At 43.1% G+C, this 26,655-nt stretch overlaps 1 protein-coding gene across 4 annotated transcripts in view; it reads right to left on the reverse strand.

Moving 5' to 3' along the window:
* Window positions 1-26,655, reverse strand: part of USP32 (ubiquitin specific peptidase 32) — a 270,417-nt gene that overhangs the window by 18,820 nt on the left and 224,942 nt on the right. For all 4 annotated transcript variants that reach the window (XM_063455055.1, XM_063455047.1, XM_063455073.1 and 1 more), the window contains exons 27-32: window positions 11,829-12,013; window positions 10,777-10,863; window positions 9,404-9,524; window positions 8,657-8,848; window positions 6,722-7,007; window positions 236-654 (exon numbers count right to left, since the gene is read on the reverse strand). In XM_063455055.1, coding sequence (XP_063311125.1) covers window positions 236-654; window positions 6,722-7,007; window positions 8,657-8,848; window positions 9,404-9,524; window positions 10,777-10,863; window positions 11,829-12,013 — 1,290 coding nt within the window. The remainder of the gene's footprint in view (window positions 1-235; window positions 655-6,721; window positions 7,008-8,656; window positions 8,849-9,403; window positions 9,525-10,776; window positions 10,864-11,828; window positions 12,014-26,655) is intronic.

Below are 26,655 nucleotides of genomic sequence, written 5' to 3' on the forward strand. Positions count from 1 at the left end.
AGACTGTGACCTCTAGCAAAAAAAATAAATAAAAAAATCCAGTAGACCAATAAAAAAATAAAAACAAAATAATACAATGCCTTCTTTGCTTCTGCAACTATTTTCATTTGCAACGAGAGACGTGTTTTGGCCTGTAAAGAATATTGCATCTTCATAGGAACATTAACATGCCCTAGTAAGTTTGATGACCTATATTATATAATTGTTTTAAGTAATTTTTCAGAATTTTACTTACCGAAATTGCATAAAGATTGTAGATAGGCGGACAGCAGATGTCATCTTTTGGGTCATCTATGCTGTCCTCATCTTCACCAGTGTGATTTTCAAGCTGACCATTGCTGCATGTATTTTGTTCATAATTCAGTCCATTTGTTAGGATCACCTCAGTATCCTGAATGTTCGACAATTCTGCTTGACTTCCACCCAACAGATGTCCTTTATTTAAATCTACCTGATCTGCAATGTCCTTTGTTTCATCTGTGCCATTCTCTTTGCTCTGATCTAGATTTTCTTTGCTGCTTGAAAGCTTTTTACCTCCAAGCTGGGGCAATCGTAGCCGTCCCTTACCCCTCCCTAGTGTTCTTGGACTATGGTTAGGACTGTTATTCTTGCTTGAACAGTTAATTACTGCTTTCCTTCCTTGTGACGGGGAGGCTGCAATGAGACATACAAAGAATTTTATCTAAATCAGCTTAGTGACATATTAGTAAATCGAATCTACAACGGTTTTTGAATTTTCCTTACGCTAACATATGCCATTTACTTTGCATTGTAGACACTAGTAAGACTAAACAGTGATTATTAAACTCTCTCTCTCTATATCTCTATATATCTATATATATCAGCAACTAAATCTCAGCACTGCCCCTAATGTTTATGGTCTCCTTTATTATTTGACAGGAAAATGTTCAGGTAAAAAAAAAAAAAAAAAACACCCACAAAAGACTTGTAAGATAGCAATATCTAAAACAAAAACAAACATTGTAGGACTCCTCTCTCAGCTTTCCATTTACAGAAGCTGTGTAAGAGCAGCCATCAATCTCACAGTCAACTCAAAACGATTTCAGGTACAAAGTACATTGTTGAGCATGAAGCATGAAACATTAACTAATATCAGGAATTTTAATGCAACATGTACACTGGCAGCCATGTTGTTCAGAAAAGTTCACACTTTAAAATTACAGATTCCCAAGCCATACATTTGGAATATCTCAACAGTCCAAGATGATAGGAATGACAGTGGAACCATACAACGTGATGACAGATAAGAACCATTCGGCCTATCTCGTCTGCCCAATTTTCTATTTTCTTTAGTCCCTGGCCTGATCTTACATCTAGGATAGCCTTATGCCTATCCCACGCGTGCTTAAACTCCCTCACTGTGTTAACCTCTACCACTTCAGCTGGAAGGCTATTCCATGCATCCACTACCCTCTCCGTAAAGTAATAATTCCTGATATTGTTAACCCCTTAAGGACACATGACATGTGTGACATGTCATGATTCCCTTTTATTCCAGAAGTTTGGTCCTTAAGGGGTTAAAGAGTCACCCCTCTAAATTAAGTTTCTGTCCTTTTGCTGTGGTAGTTTTTTTTTTTTTTTTTTTTTTTAAATACTCTCCTCCCTTACTGTGTATATTCCCTTGATGTATTTAAATGTTTTTAGCATACTTTTAAGATACATTAATTTGCCACGCTTTGCCTCAATTTATACAAAGAACTTTTCATTTTGTATTTTTTTTAAAAAGAATGTTAAAGCGGCACTGTCATGCCGAACTTACCTTTCCCCAATCTCTTCCTCTTCTCCCCCTCTCTCAGGACCTGTTCTTCTTTTCTTCCTGTCTTCTTTAGTTTTCTTTAAAATCATAAGACAAAGTAGGGACTCTTTGCCTTATGGAGGATTCCTCCGCTTGACCAGCTCTGACCAGCGGAGGAGCAAAGTGTGCTTCATTTCCGCTGGTCAGAGCAATTTTCCCATGATCCCTAGCTTTCCTCTCTGTTCCCACAATGCTTCCTGTCAGTATTGCCGAACGTCCTGTCACTTAGACAGAACGCCGGCAAAACTGCCGAATTGCATCCTAACAGAATGAGAAGAGTTTCTCCATTCGTGTTAGGATGCAATTCGGTACTTTGTTCGGATCGCAATTTCATTCGAATGAATGAAACTCTGATCCTATTCGTGCTGTGGCTGCATCTTGCAGCCGCTTAGTAGATAGCTCCCTAATTCCCACGGTATCAGGGAGCTATCTACTAAAAGGCCGAAATACCTAAATTGGTCTTTTAGCCAACTTTACTAATACTAAGTATACTAAGCTAATACTAAGCTATACCTCAAGTAGGGGCATGTCTAGTAAACAGTGAGCAGCCTGTGGCTGCTCACTGTAAAAAAACAAAACAAAAAAAAAAACACCTAGCCATCCAAGTTCTTTGGAAATTTCCCACGCTGTGTAAAATGACAAAGAGCACTCTGATTGGCTTAAACCCACCAATCAGAGTGTTCTTAGCCTAATTGCAGGGCGGGACAAGGCTTTATAAGCCTTCCCCGCCCTGCGGAGTTCAGTCTGCGCGGAGCCCTCCATGGGTGAACATGGATTATTTTATTTGCGCTCTGTTTTTTTCGCACTCGGGTTTTTTATTTTATTTTAAGTTCGACGGGTATAATGGATTTTTATTTGGCCTTTTTTGGGGCTGAAAAATGAAGATTTTAGAAAAAAAGAAGACGTCGAATGGTAAGTTTAATTTTACTTTACAGGGTAGTAATTTTATTCCCCCCTCACTATTTTTTTAGGGTGAGGGGGGTAGGTAGGGGCTTTTTTATTTGGGTGGGGGGGTGGGTGACTCGGGGCTTGGGTACCCCTAGTCACCTTTGATGGAGGGGGGGTATTTGACTTAGGGCCCCCACCCGCCGCCCAGGGGTGGGGCTGGGGGGAGGACAGTAGGTGCCCCCCCCCTCATTATCATTATGGCCCCCACCCGCCGCCCAGGGGTGGGGGCCGGAGAGGGGGAGGACAGTAGGTCCCCCCTCATTATCTTTATGGCCCCCACCCGCCGCCCAGGGGTGGGGGAGGAGAGAAGGCCCCCCCCCCATTATCATTATGGCCCCCACCCGCCGCCCAGGGGTGGGGGCCGGGGGGGGAGATTATCACCCTTGAGCGGCGGGTGGGGCAATAGGTCCTTCCCCCCTTATTGTTATTTAGGGGCCCCACCCGCCTCGCAGGGGTGGGGGCCGGATAGTAGGATTGTTTTTTATTTTTTTTTCAGTGAGCAGCCTGTGGCTGCTCACTTTTTAGTAGACATGCCCCTACTCGCGATATAGCAAGTAGGGGCATTCGGGAGATTTTAATCTCCCTTATGCTATTATGGGGGTCATATTGACCCCCATAGAGTGAGAGGGGGACCTGGGGGGGCTTATGAAGTGGCAGGGAGCAATGCACCCTGCCGCTTCTGTCTTTACATATTACAAGGAGGGAGCTGCGTGCCGGTAGCTCCCTCCTTGTAATAAACCGAACGAACAAACGAACACTGATACTCCGTGTTAGTTTGTTCGTCTGATTTTTCTATTCATTCATTTGTCTGTCTGATGAATGAATGAATAGATGAAATTCCCGTTCGCATGTCCAGGTGTTTCACTGGGCATGTGCGGGAATCTCAGTGCTATCTGGTGTGGGCAGATGACGTGTCCCACAGGGACTTCACCTACCCACACAAAGATGGCGGCGCCCTGAATAAAGATCGGGGCAGAAAATAAAGAATAAAAAATAGGTAATTGGGGGCATTTGGGGGTGACTAAGTGGTCAATTGGATGTAGTGGAGGCGGCAGGGGGGTTAACAAAAAAACGAGGTTCGGCATGACAGTACCGCTTTAACTCTACATTGGAATGGTATGACAGAAATATTATCTAGCATTTAATATATAACAAAGTTTTTATAAGAATTACATTGTTTAGATTATTAATTAAAGGAGAACTATAGGGTCAGAAACACGAACATATATTTCTGACCCTATAGTGTTAAAACCACCATCTAGTCCCCATGGCCCTCTCTTGCTTCTCTAAATATAGTAAAATCCTACTTGTATTCAAGTCTGGAGCTGCTGTCTCTGCCTCTGACCTCATCAGAAGTGGTGGTGTGAGCCAATCACAATGCTTCCCCATAGGATTGGCTGAGACTGTCAAGGAGGCAGATCAGGGACAGAGCCAGCACAAGTCAAACACAGCCCTGGCCCATCAGCATCTACTCAGAGATGAATTGAATCAATTAATCTCTGTGAGGTATGTTTAGTGTCTGCATGCAGAGGGAGAAGATACAGATGTGTTGTGATGCACACTAGGCAAGACTGAGACAGGAAGCAGCTCTAAGGAGTGGCCAGTGAATCTATCACTAGGCTGTAATGTAAATAATGCATTTTCTCTAAAAACAGTGTTTACAGCAAAAAGCCTGAAGTGAATGATTCTACTCACCAGCACAAATGCAATAAGCTGTAGTTGTTCTGGTGACTATAGTGTCCATTTAAGGATGCCTTAGACTTATTTTACTTTATAGTATAGCTTTGGTTTTTTTATCTTAACAAAATATTCTCTATATCATATATATAACAGCCAGTATGATTTATGATAAATATTGTGTATTGCTATTACGGTCTTAACCACACTTTAATTGTTTTGTTCACTAACTGCATTTATAGATCTTAAGCATTTCTTAGAGAGATGTAAGAGGAGAGTGATGTCATACTATAAATGTGGTGATATTAGACCTTTCTAGGTATATAGCGTTAGAATCAATATTGAATTAAATAAATTCTCCTAACTGCCGTAAGAACAAACTCCAATTACAAATTGTAAATAATTGAAGCCAATCATATGATTTAGTCACCTATTTGGAAATAAAAATGTGGAAGAAAAAGGAGTATTGGTTTCTTTTACCTATTTTAGACGTTGGAGAGATTAATGCAATCAGTCCTGTATGTACCATTTTATTATGACTTATGCATAGTAGGAAATTTGCATTTTAAACATCTGCTTGCTTGGAGTCACATGTTTAAGTCTATCTGTTATGTAGCAATAACTTTATTCAGAATACTTGATTAGTTGCCTTATATAAGGCATTTGGTTTGAATGCAGATTTATTAATATTGCCTACTGGGATATTTTACTGCACGTTATTATAACTTATTTAATTCATCACTGATATTTTTCATAACTCATTTTTGCAAAAAATGTTTTGCAAAGAATATATACATATTTTGGTGGACAATATCAGTGTAAAATGCAATAACGGATTTGTATTAATGAGGAGTATCTGCATGGCTAACAAATTAAAATTAGCAACTATTATGAGCAGGGCTGGCTTGGGAGCCCATTTGGCCTGGTGCAGACAATTATGATGGGCCTAATTACAGAATCTTATTGACAGAAAACACAAACAGTTCTACGTCCCAAGCGTCCTGTATCTGACAGAGGTGGTGATGGAGGGAAACTCACAGGATACCGCTATCAGAAAACACATACCCTATGCTAATCTCTCACTTTAATCTTACAAGTAAATCCATACCTTCTAACAGCAGTGTTCGGTGAAGCAGGATAAGAGTGTGGGCCACTGATGTGAATCACGTTACCAGAACTGGCCAGATGGACAAACCTGTCCAAAAAGGGTGTGTGTCTGCATGGAGAATTAGATGGTCAGTCTGGCGTGAATGTACGTCAGGCTGCCTGCCAATCATGCAGGATGACCAACCACGGGCATACTGTGCAAACAGCACCCTGAGCTTGGCATAAATGCATCTAATTATGCGCTAGCCTTATGCTTTCTAAGGACTGTCCCCTAGCATTTGGTGGTCCACTCCTCTCCTAACCTTTTTACTAGCAGGCAGAAAAGGTTGTGCAGTCTGGAACAGAGAAAAAGTGTATGTAGTGAGTGTAAATGAAAGGGAACATGCCGCGGTGCTAGAGAAACTAAAGCAGCAAGAGCATTTGCTTTAACGTAACTAATTTCATTGTCAGCCAGTCCACACCAGTTTTGTTCCCCTACATGCCTCCTAAGTTTCTATACTTAAGCAAGAGCATGTGAAGGGTAATATTTTTTTTTTATTTTTTTTAAATCATTGTGACGATTTTATAGGGATAAGCCTGGAGCTGAAGATCCATCAGCCCCTATACTAATCCGGCCCTGTTTATGAGAGGCTACAGTCTATTAAGTGATGTGTCTGGATCAATTGAATTAAGTGCTTTCAAGCTATTTTTTTCCTGAGCTTCTCACATTTCAGCCTTACGTTTTCTTAATATAATTTAATAGTTGATCATCATTCTGGTTTGCTGGGGCTTCCTGTTGGATGTTCCTGAACAGGATATGACCACATAGTTTTCCTCAACCACTTAGACGTTCGTATATAAACAAGAATAAAAGGCAGGTAGCATGGACCGTCACCTACAAGCTTTTAAATCCCTGTGGTTTCCTACACATCTAGTGACTGTGATTGAAAAACAAGCTCAACAGGTTTATCTATTTTTGCCAAAATACTCATGCAACCATGTTTATTCAGTCTCACATTTCTTGAGTCATGTTACCCACAAACAAAATCTGAATTTAATGAAACATTGGCACTTAAAAAAAAACAAAAAAAAAAACTTTTTGGCAAAGCATTTTAAATTAAATGTGCATTCTGTTAGTCTCCAATTCAACTGTAATTTACAAATACAATAATAGCACTAAAAGCAGGTACAAACCTTTGTTACCATTTCCAGTGGAAGAATTTAGGATTGGCTGAGGTTTCACAAGTGCATCACCATCTCCGGAAGAGCTGAAGTTTGTAAACTCATTTTTTTTCTGTTCTACCTGCATTAACCGCACTTCTGACTGGTCTTCAGACTGCAGCTTCAATTGCTTTTTCTGAACTGGTACTTGAGGCACCAAAAATGCACTGGGATCAAACTTCTCTTGTGGAAATTTGACTATTTTTTGAGATTTTATCCAGCGACCATTTACAAACTGAAATCTCTTCAAGTGGATAATCTAATAAGATTTAAAAAGAAGTATGTATAAGTAATATTTATGCATCAAGCTGCAACCTGGACAAAAAGTTGCAAAAAAAGTATTTTTCAATTCTAGAGAATTACTAGGAATAATAATATACATTTCCCATTAATGAAATATCTGTTAAATAGAGATACTACAAATTTTAAAAGGACACTCACATCTCTAGAATTTAGACCACTGTATAAAACATTGAAAATCTCTATAGTATCTTTTTCACGAGATGGATGGTTTTCTTTTAACAAATCACATCACAATTCAGTTCAAACAATGCAAAGCCAGAAAAAACATTGCAAATTAAGAGGCTTTGCAATGAGCCCCCTCCCTCTATTGTAAGGAGTCAAAACAGTTAAGAACATTATCACTTTTTTTAACGTGGTATTTAGTGGGCGCCGCTTCCCACCTCCACTACAACTGACAGAGAGCTGAAAACTCTATATGCGCAAATCACAGATGTGCAGGGCTTCGCTCGTTAGCTGAGAGCGATCGACTGATAGTTCCAGCCAATGAGCTAGCTAGTCCTGCACTCCCTCTGTTCAGCCCCACCACAGAGTGCTTCTTTTGAAGCATTTGAAGGGATTAAGCAAGGAAGCAGTGACTTCAGAACAAATGTGTGGTAACCAGCACAAGGAGCACTGGATTTGGGTATGTTTATTCTGCGTTTTATACCTTCATGAGGGAGTTGGGTGGGCACCTAGATAGTAAAGCCCAATAGGGCATTCTAAATTAAAATACAAGTTTTACGAAGAAGGATTGGAGTAACCCTTAAAGGGAAACTATAGTGCTAGGAAAACAAAGTTGTTTTAGGTGTACTATGGTGACCTATAATGCCATCCTCCCTTGCGGCCCCCTCCCACTTCTGTCACCTGATTCCAGAGCTAACGTCAGCCGGAAGCAGGAACCTAATGCACATGTGCAGCGAGTGTTGCACTCGCATTAGGACTACCCCATAGGAAATCATTGTTCACCGCTTTCCTCTGGGGTTTTAGATGATGCTGGACGTCCTCATGCAGAGCATGAGGACGTCTAGCGTCATTTAGCAGACCAAAAGGGCCTATAGTGGCTGTCTCATTGACAGCCACTAGAGGTGGAGTTAACACTGCAAGGTAATTATTGCAGTTTACCAATATTTGCAATAATTACAATTGCAGGGTTAAGGGGACTGGGACAGTGCACCCAGACCACTTCAATGAAGTGGTCTAGGTGCCTAAAGTGTACCTTTTAAAAGGGAAATGGTCATTTCCCAGGTGTTGTCTGCTTATGCCTATATTTATCAAATATGTATTTGTGAGATGTAGAAAAGATAAAAATATATCTAGAAATTCACACTTCTTTTCCATTTCTCTTCTTCATTTGCAATGCTTGTCCTTGCTATACCTTGCCTGAACTGGATTATGATGTAGTTTGGTAAATCTTTAATATAAAGTAAAGGGATAACCAGGATATCATAAAAAAATATTAACACAAGTTAAACGTGGTTTCTAATGTTCTATGCAATGGTGTCTGTTCCATATAAGTGACTGTTACTTCATTTAAGGGCTTAAATGCAGAATGCATGCCTAGTGTATTATTATTTAGAATATCATCACGTGAACGGTGACCCCCAAGAAGAACACAGAAAGAAATACCAGAATTGGTGGAAGCCTCCAAAGATCAAGCTTTTTAGTGGCTAAACAGTGGGTTTTACATTTGGAACAATAATACATTTCATCTTCTCCCAATTCCTCCTCGCTGGTGAAAGCTCGGAGACAGCTATCAAGGTTTATGGGCTCTGCTTGTGCTCTGCGACTCTGTTCAACACTTTCATGCTCTTCAACAATCTGTGCAGAGAAACACATTGGATAGAAAACATGTCAAAGGATATTTTGATACAATACTTTCTAAAAACCTTTATTTTGAAGTCTTGAAGCTGAATTTTGTACAGAAAGTGTTGTTTGGGTAGAACAAGATTCCTCTAAACTGCATGGGCTGGACACATACGGTGTAATTCTTTTACATTGATATAGCTCTGGTATTTTCTGAAAATCCCTATCCAGACACATTAGAAAATAATTGGGATCAGCTTCCTATTACTGCAGAGAATTAGAGGGAGTATAGATCTACTCATAACCATTAACAATTCTCAAAGCTTTGAGGATCAGGAGGAAATAAATTGAATTTAAAGTTTTAGAGTCAGCATTTTATAGACAAACTGAAAAATGTTAAGTGCTTCCATTGTTAAGGAAGAATATTTATTCAGTTGACTCTTAGTTCCTTTAGAGATATTTTACAGTGGAAGTAATTATTCATCCTAAAATGTTCTCTTAAATAAATCAGATCATATGACAAATGAGCAAAACATTGTTTAATCATTATGCAAGGCTGCAGTTCCTTACCCTTTCTTGTGATGTCTGGTAACGAAGATGTAGTGCTGTGGGGTCCCAGTCCACAGCAATATATGCATTACCAATATACGCACGGTCATCTGCACAATCAATTTTACATCCCCTGCAGAATCTAAATAGAAATCAATGAAAAGAGCAACATCTGAGCACAGCTAACTGTTGGACTATGGTACATTCAATCTTAGATGTCAAGACAGGTAATACTGGCCTGTGGCATTGCAAAATTAATTCACATAAATAAGGGATCTACAACCTTGGATGTCTATAATCACCTTGTCTGGTAGACAACCAAATTTCAAGGGGTCCCTCAATATATGTATCAATTTCTTACACCAGTAATGCAATAGATCAGGAAATATGTAAGATTTTAGGCAAGAAAGGACAACCAGAATATTTACTTTACTGTGAGGGATTTAGAAGCAATAATTATCACACTCAGGACCATAATGATCTGCTAACATTACCTTCCTTTTATATTTTTGGACCTTATACCGTTCAAAATTATAAAACACACACACACACATATTTCCACTTGCCACTAGGAATTGTAAAAATTCCCCTCTGGTAAATGTGCCATTGACCTTCCAGCCTTTCAGTGGTGAACAACTTTTTTTTAACAAAAACAAAAAAAGTTGGAGTCGCTTTGTCCCTAAAACTCCATTGTTGAAATATTTTTTTGTCTGGCTATGAATGAAAATTAAGACCTATTTGAAAATGAAGATATAATTAATAACATAAGTTAGAGATAAAGTAATAAAGTTTAGATCAGGGTACTGTGGAGATAGTGACTGTTTGTTTCAAGAGTCCTCATTAACATGGCTGTGTTTGAAAAACTTCTGGACAAGTCTGCTGCTACTCTTCCAAGAAGGGCAACAGCTTTAAAGACCTATCGGTGGTAACTGCGTGTCGCCTGAAACTGGGGAGGACATTTTGTCAGGACATTGAAAGCTCAAAGACAAACATAGGCGTGGCTCAGGAACAATAAGGAGAAAGAGTTAGATTGACCAAATGCTAATTTCTACCAAAGTCTAATTGTAGTAGAAAAAAAGATTAAATGGCTATCCAGGCAATATAGCTTAAAACTGTACAAACATTTCAACATAAAGCCAATGACTATTTAAAATAACCGAACTAGTATTACAGTGAGTTACAATTTCATACTAAACATTTAGATGTTTTTTTTCTTTTTTTTAATTTGTAATTCAGGATATGTGAGCACTGCTTAGGTTCTCACAAAGGCAGTGTACAGCTACAAAATACACAACATGCTAGACCATGTCTTATACTACAATAGAAATTATGAAACGGTTATATCCAGGCACACAGCAGATTATGCATGCAGTGCAAAACCATAAATCATTTACCTGTACCAAGGACAGGATGCACATGAATTACCATCCTTCTGAACAACTCTCAAGGTGAAGGGATATTGATATCCCATACTGTCATCACTGGAAAACAAAATATAAATTTCAGCAATCAAGGCACATCAATTCACACAACACTAGATTGTGTTTTAAATGTGTATTTGTTTTTATTTAATCTGTGTAACATTTCTTGTTTTAGTTCCTCTAAGTATTGTTTCATCTAGACACCATTCAAATGGGATATATTTAGGTAGATAATTAAAGAATTTAACACTTACTAGGATATGCTATAATTTGTGAATACATTTACAAGTGCCCTAGATGGCTGAATACAAAGCCTCATATTGATCATGATGGCATAAGAATATCTTTTTAATATAGGAAACAAGGTGATCAATTGCAGATGTGTTTGAGGTCTCTAGATAAATGGACAAGTCCACATGCTGCAAGTTATGGCCTGTGATGTGTTCTTGTCTAGCTGAAGATTGTCATCAATCCTACAGATTAATGGAAGTTTTTCACAATAAGGTGCTCAATGTTTCCCAGCAACTCAGGTGACCTGTTGCAATCAGCAATGATAGCATCCCAAGTGTGTAGTTTTAACATGTGTTTACCAGAAAGAGAGAAAAATTCTGAACTGCTTCTCAACGTAGACACATGTAGCCACCCTCTTAAAAAAATGCAGCCTCTTTCTTATTGGAAGGCTAAAACATATAGACACAGAGAAAGGGACACGAAGACAAAAACAGATAGGGGACCGTATGCTGGCTGATATGGAGTACTGAGGGAAAGCAGACATTGTTACTCTAAGAAATTAGAGGAAGGTATGGTAAACCTAAGTGAGGTCAATAGAGAACGAGCAACAGATAAAGATCACACACAAAAATAAAGTACGGTATGTATTATGGAAAAATAATACTATTTAAGGGTTCTAGAGACATAACAAACCGGCATGTACACATACAATATACATATTTTGTATACATATAGACAGAGAAACTAAAGCATAAGAAGGTCTTGACGTAGGTAAGTAAAGAAATTCAACATACCAGTCTTGTGCATGGTTACTAGCTTCTTGTGGTGGAAGTGGACTTGCTAGTCTGGATACTTGGATCCATACTGCGTCGTACAAGTCTTTTTTTCGTGTGTGTACAGTGCAAGGAACTATCAAGGGCATTCCAAAAAGGCTTGGTCTGTTTTTTTGTGAAGACAGGAAATAAAGTTCCGTCCTCATCTAAGAAGAAATATAAACCATAAAATAAGTGATCTGGCTAAAGAAATCACAAATGTAGCATAACATTTTGCATTGTATAATAATAATAATTACTACTATTACCAAATGATTTACAGAGATAGTCTAAGCAAACAATTTTAGCTTAATTAACCCCTTAAGGACCAAACTTCTGGAATAAAAGGGAATCATGACATGTCACACATGTCATGTGTCCTTAAGGGGTTAAGCAGTTTTAGTTTACAAATCATGCATCTGCAGTCTCCCTGCTCCATTCTCTGCCATTTAAGAGTTAAATAAACTTTGTGTTTTTATGTAGCTTTAGCTAAAAACTGTTTAATTTTCAATTAGCTCTGACAACACAGGGTGTCTACTTAAGTGTTTTATCTCCTGCCCGGTTACTTTTTTTTTTTTTTGTAAATTCTTTATTGTGATGTTCAAGTGAGTGCTGTAACACATGCTTATCCCACTACATCATATATGCGTTGTAAAACAAGTTGAACAATGACATCAATAGTGTAAACAGTAGGCATTATCGTTTTTGAGCAATCTCACATGCGTCAAGCATCGTAAAAGCTGTCAATCAATAGGCTATAAACAAGTGTAACAAGTTTAGACGGGTGCTTGTCTCATAGCTAGAGCAGTTTCAATAACAGTAACAATAACTGGTTAAATGCAAAAAAAAATAAAAAAAAAGAGCCGTTTCCGAACCCTATTCTAAGGGTCTTCTGGAGAGTTGTGCTTATAAATCGGACAGTTTAAATGAAGGATGTAGCTTCAGTATCGAAATTATGTGACAGGTGGAGCAGGAGAGTGTTCTCGACCATCATTAGAGACCCCTGTCCTACGGGTTATGAGGTTGAGTGTATGAAGGGAAATTGGTCGCTTGGTAGGTTGGATCGTTATATGGTCAAGAATTCGGGTACGGAGTTGTTCCACGGGTCACGTGTGTGACAGATAGAAGCTTGGTTGTGTCTGCCTAATAGTGTAACCCGCTGGTCAGGTGTGGGTTGTGTCGCCCCATGATGTCACTTATCTGGTGCTACATCCCCTTCCTCCCGTCGGTCGAAGGAGTCATATTTTGGAGACTATTTTCTCCATATGTTCAGTTCCTTATTACCTCCGTCGGTCGACAGTTTATTAGGTCAATGATTCAAGCCAGTACGCATCACTTCGTGTCATGGCGGTATATCGTACTTTCAGCATGATCGGGTCCTCCCCGCCCCGACCTCCTCAGGCGCAGGTCAGGCCGCCCCAGCGATGCCCTTCAGAGAAGTCATATGGGCTCGAGTAAACATAATGGATGTAGGTAGGTAGAAGAGATGGAGTAAGTGGGGAAGAGGAAGGGGGGGAGGGTGGGGAGGGTAGAGGGGGGGGGGAAGAGTGTGGAGAGCGACATGTGTCAGAGTGCGCCCAGGCACCCCCCAATCCCCAGGGGTTGTGGCGTGCGCTAAGACCCTCCATGTCTTGGTCGTGATAGGTAGACATACCAAGGGGTCCAAATTTCGACGTGTTTGGTGCTCCTCCCTAGTAGGTCCGCGTACCGCGCCTCGGCTGTGTGTATTTCTTCCACTCTCTGTAGCCATTCTGCAATTGTCGGTGGTTGGGTTTGTTTCCATCTAACCGGTATAGACGCTTTCGCCGCGTTCAGCAGGTGCCTCAATATTGATCGTTTGTATTGGGCTATCGAGCTTTCCGTGCAGTGAAGGAGGGCCAATTCTATGCTAAAGTCCGGTAGGTCTCCCAGGATAGCCGTTATTTCCCTTCGTACGTCCTCCCAGTATGGCCTGATCCTTGCACAGTCCCACCAGATGTGCCTAAGGGTACCAGTATGTGACTCACACCTCCAGCAGACATCTGTGGTATCCCTAAATATTCTGTGCAGTAGCGACGGGGTCCTGTACCAATGGGAGAGTAGCTTAAAGTTGACCTCCTGATACTTGGTGCTTATGGAACTTTTGTGTTGTAAGATCAGTATCTGTTCCCATTGTGCTTCGGTGTACGTTCTAGCCGTCAACTCCTCCCATTGCCTCTTAAACGCAGTGTTCCGTGTGTGATCACCTGTGATCAGTTGTTGGTAGATAGTTGAAACTCTACCCTCTACCCCAGAGTCGGCTATGCAGAGGTGTTCGAACCACGTCTGTTCTCTGTGGATTGCTACTCGGTTTGGGAGGTTGTAATAGAAATGACGTAGTTGCGCATAATGAAATCTGTGCATCAGCGTCAGTTGTGGTACCTCACTCCATTCCCTTATGGTTTTCATTCCAGTATTGCTAAGGACCTCGGATATCGGGACATAATAGTCCCCATCTCCCTCGATTGGCCAGGCCGATCTGCGTAGTCCCCCACCTATTCCAGTATTGTGTGTTATCGGGATCAAGGGGCTTGGTTGAGGAGAGATGAGTTGGTTCCGCCTTAAGTGAGACCATGTCTTTAGTGTTTGAGTAATGGGTCATTCATTGCCCAATTTCGATGTCGCGTCTGCCGAGCCTTGCCATGTGAATCTGTGAAGGGCATTGTTTGTGCTTACCCTATCTAGTGCGACCCACAATTTGTTGTTGGATGCCGCATGCCAGTCCCTGATCCGCTGTAACACCGCGGCTTGGAAGTATTTGCGTATATCCGGTAATGCTAGGCCACCCCAATTCCTAGGCAGGCACAGCTTGTCATAGCTAAGTCGTGCTCTTTCTCCCTTCCAGACATATTTTATTACTGCTGACTTAAGGGTTGCAAAGAATTCTGGTGGGATGTGCCAGGGGATGGTGTGAAAGTGGTAAAGCAGTCTTGGGAGGATGTTCATCTTAATCACTGCTATGCGTCCCTGCCAGGAGATGTGGTCGTAGTTCCAGTTTTTAAGGTCGAGTAGTATTGTGCGTAATAGGGGAGCATAGTTCCTAGTGTACAGTTCTTTTGGGTTGCTGGGTATCCAAATTCCCAGGTATCGCATCTGATTCTGGCACCAATGGAAGGGATACTCGCGTTTGATCCGCTCTCGTACATCTGTGGGGGTCGAAACGTTCAACAATTCGCATTTAGTCAAATTAAGCTTCAGCCCTGATAACTGGCCATATGCGTCGAATTCCCTCATCAGGGTTGGCATAGAGTCAGCGGGGTTGCTCACAAAGAAGAGCATATCGTCCGCATATGCGGCCACCTTATGTTCCTGGTTTCCGTGGTTATACCCCCGAATCTCCGGGTTCCGCCTAACCCTGTCCAGAAATGGTTCTAGGGTAAGGGCGAACAGGAGTGGCGACAGTGGACAGCCCTGCCGAGTGCCGTTATGGATAGTGAAGGTGTCCGTGAGTGCGCCGTTCACCCTCACTCGAGCGCTGGGGTCGGTATAGAGTGCCTCTATCCAGGTCATCATACCCCTCCCCATGCCAACTTTACGCAGTGTTGCCAGCATGAAGCTCCAAGTAACCCTATCAAATGCCTTTTCGGCATCCGTCGAGAGCAGAAGCAATCCCGTTTTTTCTTTTAGCGCCAAGGCTTGTATGGAAAATGCTCGAAGTGTGCAGTCTCTGGCTTCCCTACCTGGTATAAAGCCCGTTTGGTCTGGGTGAATGAAGCGTGGCACAAATGTTTGGAGTCTAGTGGCGATGATTTTAGTGAAGAGTTTCACATCAGTGTTAAGGAGCGAAATAGGCCTGTAACTGCTGCAGTTTTCGGGGTTCTTGCCCGGCTTAGGCAGCACTGTGATTGTGGCTGCTAAAGTTTCTTGGTGAAATTTGTCGCCCTGTTGGAGTCGGTTGAGGGCTGCCATGAGGTGGGGAGACAGGATGTCTTTAAACAACTTGTAGTATCCTGTTGAGAGTCCATCTGGTCCCGGTGCTTTCCCTTTTTTCGCTACCTTAATTGCTGCTAGTACTTCTTCCGTGGTAATTGGGGCTTCCAGGTGGTCTGCTTCCTCAGGTGTTAGGGCGTCTGGACTGAATCTTTGTAGGTATCGCGTTGTTGCGTTCTGCAGCTCTACTCGATGGGCATCAGAGGACGTCGGTGATATATTATACAGTTGTTGGTAATAGTTACGGAATTCAGTGGCTATTGCTTCCGGGAATTGTGTGAGGGTGCCATCAGTCTTCCGTATCTCGTGTACTTGCGCCCTGGCTTGTTGGGGTCGGATCGTGCGGGCTAGGAGTCTCCCACTCTTGTTGGCGTGAATGTAGAAGAACGCCTTGGACCGCTGTGTCGCTCTGTGGTGCTTGCGGGCCACGAGTTCCGCTAACTGTCGGCGGGCATCCAGTAGTGAGCGATACTGCTCCTCAAGCTGCGATCGCTTGTGTTGTGCTTCCAGTTTGGATATCCGTTCGGTGAGTTTCAGCGTATGTTGCTGCGATTCTTTCTTTTTTCGCGAGGCAATTCGTATGAGATGTCCCCGGAGCACGCTCTTGTGCGCTTCCCATTGCGTTACCTTCGACACATCCGCCGTATCGTTCTCTGCGAAGTAGTTGTTTAAATGGTCTGTCAGAAGCGCTTTCACTTCCGGGTCTGACAGGAGCGATTCATTCAGTCTCCATGCCGTCTTAGTTGGTCTGAATAGCGGGGAATCCATATTTATGGATACTGCACTGTGGTCCGACCATGGCGTCGGTGTGATTTCAGCCGACTGCAAACGTTGCAGTCCTTCCTGTTGTATGAGAACACAGTCAATACGCGAATATCTCCTGTGGATGGCCGAGTAGTGTGTATAATCTCGGACCGTCGGGTGTAGGGTTCGCCACGCATCCACCAATCTCAGGTCTCGCAGAGTCTTCCTTATTGCCCTTATCGCGGTTTGTGGTATGCTACTGTGTCCTGTCGATGAGTCAACTAGTGGGTCAAGCGGTGCGTTGAAGTCCCCCCTCCTGCCCGGTTACTTGAACTTTAATCACGTGCAGGAGGCTGCTGTAGACTCTAGCAGTCTATTAAAGGAGTATTGTAGAAGACTAGTTCCCTCTCAGTTCGGTTGTCCATATCCCCCTTGTTTCGTTTTCCCAAATGGATGATGTGTGGTCCCCCCCTTTTCTACCTCCCCGAACACCGACAACCCCTGGCTGTTAACTGCAAACAAGCAATTAACTCAAGTGCTTTCCTGGGTGGCCACCATCCGTATTACCGAACGCACGTGCTCTAGTGAATAGCGGACATTTTGTCTCCTGAACACAGGCAGCACTACATGATCGAACGCGGAAAACTCCTTCCGTCCACTTTCCCGACCAGCTAGGAGAACGATGTTTGGGAGATATGAACTACCGACTGGGGGGAGTATTCGCTCCCTAAAAGTCAGGGGGAGCATTCGTCTGTGTTTGCACCAGAACTCCTGAAAGGGGACTGTCCGTTGCCAATTTTCCTCTGGAACTAAAATGAGCTATCACTTTGTGGCCTGTTTCACGGATCCAGCGGAGAAAAGTCCTATGACTATGCAATAAAGTAAGTTTAAACATTAGATCTTTCGTTACATGAAACGTGTAATTTGACTGTATAGGCCATATGCAGAGGTGGTGTGACTTGGGCTGCATAATGGCAGAGAATTGAGCAGTGAAACTGCAGGAGCATAATCTATACAACAAAACCAATTCATTAAGCTTAAGTTCTTTTGGTGCTTATAGTGTTCCTTTAAATTGTGAAAACTGAACTGTTAATGAAAATGTAATTGTTTTATGTTGAACTAAAGCTAACTTTTTACACAAACCATTAAAAAGAAGAAAGAAAAATAAACACACACACCACAACTGAAAACCATTACGTTTGAGGACTTGCAAAATAAAATGAACTACTCATTTGGCATTTCTAAACTCGCACAGTGTCCTTATCATTTTGTCTTGAATAGATACCTCTTTCTAATTCAAGCTTTATAGCCTTTAAGTTGTATTTTATACATCAAGAGAAGAATCACACACAAAATCTTACAATGCAAAATTAAAGTGATAAATGTGATTTTAAAGTCTGATTCTGGTGTAAATGAGGTAAGGGGAACATGTCAGCTACAGAGCTTTTAACAATGATTGACTGGAAATTAGGATGGAGGTGCCCAGCAGCAGGATGAAGAGATGTCAATTTCTACAACTAATTTTATTTTTCACAACTCACAAATACCTATTTGATAAAGGTAAAGATAAGTAAACATAATATCAAAATCCGGGTAAGTGACAGAATTAAGGAAGAGCTATTCCTTCATTTCTGTGCCTAGATACATATCCACCTCCCTCAGCTTTATTGCAAGCCTATCTGACCCTCACCACCCCATCCTCATTATTACATTTATAGATTGCCTGTCACAACCAAATTTTAGATAAGTAAAAAATACAGGTGTACACACTGCCGCTTATTAGTACACTCCTGCACTTTAACCCATAAAACTTAATATTTACCCTACCTTCACATGCTCTTGATATTCCAATTTAATTTTTCACAGTTTAGCAATGATCTGTTTTCTCCTCCTCTTTATTTCCTCTTTCTCCCTCAGTATAAAAATCTCTTCTTACACCCACTTCACCCATCCACATTTGCATTTGTCCCTCTTTGCTACACTCCCCCCCTTCTCTCATCTCATGTGTTGCACTCACTTTTCTACTCTCACTCCTACCCTCAATAGATCTCGTCCTAGACCTCATGCACAGGGCCGGATTAAGAGCCCAGTGGGCCTGGTGCTGATAATTATGATGGGCCTAATTACAAAATCTTATTGACCAAAAACACTAAAACAGTCCTACCTCCTAAGCGTCATGTATCTGATGGAGATGATTCTGTAGGGAAACTCATAGGATGCAACTATGAGAAAACACATACCCTTTGCTAATCTCATGCTTTCATCTTTCAAGTAAACCCATGCCCCCTAACAGCAGTGTCCAGTAAAGCAGGAAGTCTATGGATGCGGTAAAAGGGTGGGATACTGACACAAATCTCAGAACCAGAACGGCCGAAAGGGCGAACATACACAAAAAGGGGGAATGTCTGTGTCCCTATGTCTCCTAGTCCCTTAGTGTTTGTGTCCTCATGTCTCCCAGTGTCCCCATGTCACTAGGGGACATTGGGAGACATTGGGACATTGAGAGACATTGGGACACTGGGAGACATGGGGAAACAGATACTAGGGAACACTGGGAGACCTAGGAAATCTGAGACTCTCGGGGACACTGGGTGACAGACAAGAGGGGGCACGGGGAGACATGGGGCACTGAGACACTGTGATATATAGGGGACACTGGAGACTTGATAAAAACCTGGGTACAGGTCAAAATGTTGCGGTGTCCAATAAACCTGCTTAAAGCTATCACAGTGAGTGCCTGAGATCTTTTTCTTTTATACTAGGGGACACAGACACTACGGGAACAGAGACACTACGGGCACAGAGACACTACGGGCACAGAGACACTACGGGCACAGAGACACTACGGGCACAGAGACACTACGGGCACAGAGACACTACGGGCACAGAGACACTACGGGCACAGAGACACTACGGGCACAGAGACACTACGGGCACAGAGACACTACGGGCACAGAGACACTACGGGCACAGAGACACTACGGGCACAGAGAGACATGGGGCACTGAGACACTGATACATAGGGGACACTGATACATAGGGGACATTGGAGACTTGATAAAGACCTGGGTACAAGTCGAAACGTTGCGGTGTCCAATAAACCTGCCTAAATCTATCACAGTGAGTGCCTGAGATTTTTTCTTTTATACTAGGGGACACTGAGACACTAGGAGACATGGGGACACAGAGACATTGGGAGACTAGGGGACTTTGGGAGTCTAGGGAACACTGAGACACTAGGGACACTGGCACACTACAGACACTGAGAGACACCAGGGACACATGGGGATACTGAGATACTAGGGACACTGGCTGGGAGACATGGGAACACTGCCATGTCTCCTATGTCTCAAAGTCGCCCAGTGTCCCCATGTCTCCCTGTGTCTCCATGCCTCTCAGTGTCCCCATGTCGCCCAGTGTCCCCTAGTGTGTGTATCCCCATGTCTCCCAGTGTCCCTTGGAGTCTGTGTCCTCATGTCTCCCAGTGTCCTGATGTCACTAGGACACTAGGGGACACTTAGAGACATGGGGACACTGGGAGACATGGGGCCACTGAGACACTAGGGACAGTGGCTGGGAGACATGGGGACACAGACTAGGGGCCACTGGGAGACATGGGGCCACTGTGTCCCTAGTGTCTCAGGGTCATGGGCGTCCGAATGGGGGGCTAAAGGGAGGTACCCCCCCGGATTTTTCAGCTTGTGCTGCTATCTTTCGTTTTAGTGTGAGAATACAGTGCAATACCAGCGCTGGTCAGTAGGTGGCGCTGTGAATGGAGAAAGGCAGGAAGCTACAGCTTATTCCTGCTGCCTCTCTCTCATGACTGAAACCGCAGGGGAGCAGCACAGAGGCAGCCTACAGAGCAGGTAAGTGAGGGATGGGGGGGTAAAGTAGAAGGAGCAGGAGGGGTCAGCAAGGAGCAGGAGGGGTCAGCAAGGAGTAGAAAGGGTCTGCAAGAGGCAGGAGGGGTCAGCAAGGAATAGGAAGGGGCAGCAGGAAGGGGTATGGACGGTCTGCAAGGAGCAGGAGGGGTCACCAAGGAGTAGGAAGGGTCTGCAAGGAGCAAGAGGGGTCAGCAAGGAGTAGGAAGAGGCAGCAAGGAGTAGGAAGAGGCAGCAAGGAGTAGGAAGAGGGAGCAGGAAGGGTCTGCAAGGAGCAGGAAGGGTCTGCAAGGAGCAGGAAGGGTCTGCAAGGAGCAGGAAGGGTCTGCAAGGAGCAGGAAGGGGCAGCATGGAGTAGGAAGGGGCAGCATGGAGTAGGAAGAGGCAGCAAGGAGCAGGAGGGGTCAGCAAGGAGTAGAAAGGGTCTGCAAGGGGCAGGAGGGGTCAGCAAGGAGTAGTAAGGGTCTGCTAGGAGTAGGAAGGGGCAGCAAGGAGAAAGAAGGGGCATAAAGGAGTAGGAAGGGTCTGTAAAAAGCAGGAAGGGTCTGCAAGGAGCAGGAAGGGTCTGCACTGCAAGGAGCAGGAAGGGGCAGCAAGGAGCAGGAAGGGGCAGGAAGAATCAGAAGGGAAACTTTGGACATTCTCATCTCCCCAGGTAAAAACAAACAATATCAGTGTTAATGTGTTCACTTTTATTTACTGAGTGTCAGGAAACACAGAGGGCCGCTGGGTAGGGGTGCCGCTGATTGGCTAGATGGGTCAGCTAGCACTCTAAGCCAATCAGTAGCTCCCCATTCATAAAAACGTAAAACATTTTTATGAATCGGGAACTAGCGATTGGCTTAGAGTGTCAGCTGACCACTCTAGCCAATCAGCGGCACCCATGCCCACGTCAATCTGCACTTCCTGACACTCTGTTTCAGAAGTCGAATACCACTGAGCGACCTGGAGATCTGGAGCTGAAGGAAGCCTTTGGGGGTAAACCATTTGAGAGCGGTTTCACCCCTTCAAAGAAAGAGCACCCAGGGGCCTCCTTGCATCACATCATTTTCATTTAGATAAAGTTGTTATGGTGACCAGAATGTTCCTGTAATTTGATGAAAGGAACACTATAGTGTCAGGAATACAAACATATATTCCTGACACCATAGTTGTGAAAACGCTATTCATCCTTGCTTTATGTGAAAAGGACTATGCTCCTTCCCTTTCATGACACTGTCAAAAAGGGGCCAAGCATGGATGTCATTACAATTATGCCCCCCCCCCGAAAAATTTCTGCGGACGTCCATGCTCAGGGTCCCCATGTTCCCCAGTGTCCCAATGTCTCAGCGTCCCCATGTCTCGGAGCTGCTGTCTGGACTCTCTGTGCAGAGCTGCTCCCCCGCGGATCAGTGAGTAGAGAGAGGGAGGGAGGGAGATGCTGTAACTTCTTATCACTGCCTCTCTCCACACAAACAGCGACCCCTACGGGCCGGCGCTGGTATTGCAGAATAATCTATGTTTATACTGAGACAGACATTTGTATTGCCGGTATTACTGCAATACCGGCACCGGCTAGGCAGCCTCAAATACCTGAGAAATACCTGGCAACCCTAAGAAATACATGAGAAATACCTGGCAACCCTAAGAGTAGTGTGTAAAAAAAAAAAAAAAAAAATGTAATTTTTTTTTTTTTTTTTTAAACCAATGGGCCTATTGCATGGGCCTGGGCCTGGGCCTGGGCCTGGGCCTGGAGCTGCAGCTCCATCAGCCCCTATGTTAATCCGGCCCTGCTCATGCATACAAAGCCCATTCACACCTCCTGTCACTTTCTCTCCTCCTGCTTCTAGCTGCTGGTGAGGTCTCTCCTAATCCAGAGCCCTTCACCTTCTCTACACACACTAAGAAAACCAGAAACCTCATCACAATACCCTGCCCTTTACCCTTACTTACCAACATTCAGTGTGCACTTTGGAACGCCCGCTCCATCTGCAGTAATTTTAAATCAACAGTCATGCATTACTTTTTCATCACAAACTCACTCACACTACTTGCACTTACAGAGACCTGGCTGTCACCCTCTGATAGCGCTACTCCTGCCTCTTTATGTTTTGGTGGGCTACAATTCTCTCACACTCCCAGACTCAACTTTAAAAGGAGGTGGTGTAGGCATCCTTCTCTCCCCTCAATGTACCTTTCAACCAATCATAACTCCCCCTGCCCTATCCTTTTCTTCTTTTGAAGTTCACACTGTCCGCCTATTTAAACCCACTCTTTAAATAGAATTGCTATCATCTACCGCCCCCTCCCCCCCTTTCTTCCTGGCTTCCCCACGTCCTCTCATCTAGCACTCCTTCCCTTATACTTGGGGATTTCAATATCCCAATCAACAACCCCAACTGCACTGATGCCTCTCGTCTGCTCTCTGTAACCTCCTCCTTTGGCCTTACACAATTATCCAATTTAGCAACCCATACAGCGGGAAAAACTCTTGATCTCGCCTTCACCAATCTCTTTACCGCCTCTAATCTCTCCAATATTCCTTTTCCTCTATCTGACCACCATCTGCTGACTTTTGACATTGGCATACCTAAGACCCAATTGACACCACCGTCTGAACATCAATCTCACAGAAACCTCCAATGTCTTGACCTAGAGCATTTCTCCACTAGACTCCAAACTCTCCTTTTACCTATCTCAAACCTCACCTGTCCTAGCTCTGCAACCTCCTTCTACAATTACCCCCTCTCCTTTCAACTAGACATCATGGTACCTCCTACATTTAAACGCAGCAAGTGCCCCCTACAACAACCTTGGCACACCAAGCTGACTTGACATCTCCAAAAATGCTCCAGAACTGCTGAACGCTGTTGGAGAAAGTCTCACTGTGCTTCTGACTTTCTCCGCTTTAAATTTATGCTGCGCTCATACAGCTTGGCTCTTTCCTCTGCAAAAGTAAATTACTTCAATAACCTCATAACCACACTCTCCCACGAACCCAGACGACTATTTCACACATTTAACTCTCTTCTTTGCCCTATTGTTCCTCCTCCACCTACTAACTTGACCTTCTCAGACTTTGCAACTCACTTCACTGACAGGATCTCTACGAGAGCAGGGAAGAGATCTCTCATCTTTCTTCTTCCCCTTAACCTCACTCCCTCTGCTGTTCTATGTTTATTCGCACCCACTACAGCAGAAGAGGTTTCTGCTCTGCTCCAGTCCTCCCGCCCCACCACCTGCTCCCTAGATACAATTCCCTCGCATCTCAACCATTCTCTGTCTTCTTTTTCTCTACCTCTCACTAAAATTCTCAATCTCTCTCTCTCTCCTCTGGCATATTTCCATCGCCCTTCAAACATGCAGCTATAACCCCAATTCTAAAGAAGCCCAACCTTGACCCTAACTCCCCATCAAACTACCGTCCTATCTCGCTACTACTGCCTTTTGCATCCAAGATCCTTGAAAGAGTTGTGTATGCAAGATTGACAGACTTCCTTGAGTCCAACTCTCTGCTAGATCCGCTTCAGTCTGGTTTCCGCGCTAAGCACTCTGTGGAAACAGCACTGACCAAAGTACTACTCTATCCTAATTCTTCTTGGCCTTTCTGCGGCTTTTGACATTGTTGATCATCAACAGCTTCTTCTCATCCTCTGCAACATCGGTCTACAAGATATTGCTCTCTCCTGATGCTTCTCCTCCCTCTCCCAGCGCTCTTTCAGTGTTTCTTTCTCTGGCTCTGCTTCTCCCCAACTCCTCTTTGTTGGTGTGCCCCAAGGTTCAGTCCTTGGTCCCCTACTGTTCTCAATCTATACTGCCTCCATTGGTAAACTCATTAGCTCCTTTGGCTTCCAATATAATTTCTATGCAGATGACACGCAAATCTATCTGTCCTCTCCTGATCTCTCCCCGTCCCTCTTGACTAGTGTCTCTGACTGCCCCTCTGCTATTTCTAACTGGGTGGCTGCCCACCTCCTTAAACTCAACTTGACCAAAACTAAAATTCTAGTGTTTCCTCCCTCAAGTGTTGCTACTCCTGTGTCTGTCTCCCTCCAAGTCAACAGTGCTAACATCAGCTCCATCACGCAGGCTCGCTGCCTAGGTGTTCTCTTTGAGTCCGACCTCTCCTTCACGTCTCATGTTCAGTCTATTCCCAAATCCTTACATCTCAAAAACATTGCGCGCATCCGACCCTACTTAACGCCAGATGCGACTAAGGTGCTGGTCCATTCCACTGTCCTTTCTCGCCCTGCCTACTGTAATCCGCTTCTCAGTGGTCTTACATGCTACCAACTTGCACCGCTAGAGTCCATAATGAATGCGGCGGCAAGGCTCATCTTCCTGTCTGCCCGCACCGCCCACGCCTCACCCTTCTGTCAGTCCCTACATTGGCTTCATGTAATATATAGGGCTCAATTTAAAATTCTGGTTCTTGCTTTCAAATCTCTACATAATGCTGCTCCCATCTATCTATCCTCCCTAATACACATGTATGTCCTGTCTAGGCCCTTACGCTCTGCTGCAGACTTACGTCTATCTTCTGACTGTACTCCCACCTCTGATGCTCGCCTTCAAGACTTCTCAAGGGCTGCATCATTCCTATGGAACTCACTTCCCTCCTCCGTTAGATGCTCCCCCAGTCTCCACCTCTTCAAAAAAAATTATTAAAAACCCACTTCTTCATAAAAGCGTATCAATTAAACCGTAAATAGCTCCCGACTGATTGCTCTCTTGCAACTGTCATTAGTCTAATACTATCCTCCTTACCTTTTGTGTAACTTTACCACACTTCCTCTAGCATGTAAGCTCATTGAGCAGGGCCCTCAACCCCTCTGTTCCTGTGTGTCCAACTTGTCTGGTTACAACTACATGTTTGTTCGTCCACCCACTGTAAAGCGCTGCGGAATTTGTTGACGCTATATAAATAATAACATAATTCACTCACAAGCTTTTTTGTAATGCTTAGAGTGACACTCCAAAAACATAAGACTTGCTGACGTGCTTTATGTGTCAGGAATAACTCATGGTAACTGCAATTTTTAAAAGTGCTGATTTCTTTTTGAATTGGAACTTTTATAAATAATTTTCAGAAAAATAATCATATTTGTCAACCAGAGAGCCAGGGAGGTTATCTTTTAGATTCAGTCAGTTCCACAGCCCTTACGAAAATGGTAGGCACGCTCTGCTAGTTATAGTGAGCCTGTGAGCATACATATAGCTCACAATCAGAGGCTTGTCAATGTTAAGCCCCTGAATGGTCATTTCCCTGGCATAGACTCAAATTTAGTGCAAAGGCTTCAGACAAGAGATCATGTTTTTAGATATACAGTACCTACAATAAGGATATATCCATTAAATTGTTAGGGGTGGGGGGGGGGAAGGAGGGGAATCCCATTGGCATGTTCCTTTAAAAGAGAATTAGACTGTAGCAACCCAACAGATCCTTTGGGCTAAAACTTGTCAAACAAGTCAGTCGGAAACGAAACTGAGTTTCTCACTGATAAAACACACAAAGCATAAGAATAAAAAAATAAATAAAAATAGCACAACAATAAAGAATCAGACACATTTTCAATAAATACATTTTGTTGAGAGTACAAATCTGATATATATGCCTTGGTTAATTTGGCCAGGGATGACAGCTTCACGTAAAAATTGGTCCTTGTTATATAACTTCAATTTGACACGTTCATTACCAACATCTTCAGCAACTAAACAAACTCTGCTAACGAAATGTATCCTCTTTAAAGAAAATGAAATGCACAACCAAAGGATTTGTAAAAATGTATGTCAATGAGTAAATGTCATGACTATGCTTTTAATACCAACGGTGCAATATTGCCTAGAAACTAGATACAACATGAAGGAAGCTGTCCGCTAGGCCAAAAAGTCATTATGAGTTAACATTTGCAACTGAACATGAAAAGTACTTTTATTCTCCTGTCAAACTGATAAGAAACAAGCGTAGACAAGGAAAGGTGCCTGGGATAGTATGCTTATGAGATTAAAAATAATTAGACATTTTCCCATCCATTGGCAATAAAATTTTTATAGTAATTGCAATTAAATAATTTTATTTAAAAAATAAATAAAAATGTATAATATATACATATACACACACTCTCTCTCTCTCTCTCTATATATATATATATATATATATATATATATATATACACACATACATATACACACACATACATACCAATTGTTTAAAATCCAGGCCAGAGCCTGTATGCTGACCTGGAGTTCCACAGGTG

Source organism: Pelobates fuscus, chromosome 1 (genome assembly GCF_036172605.1).
Source record: "Pelobates fuscus isolate aPelFus1 chromosome 1, aPelFus1.pri, whole genome shotgun sequence".
In the NCBI taxonomy this organism is placed as follows: Eukaryota; Metazoa; Chordata; class Amphibia; order Anura; family Pelobatidae; genus Pelobates; species Pelobates fuscus.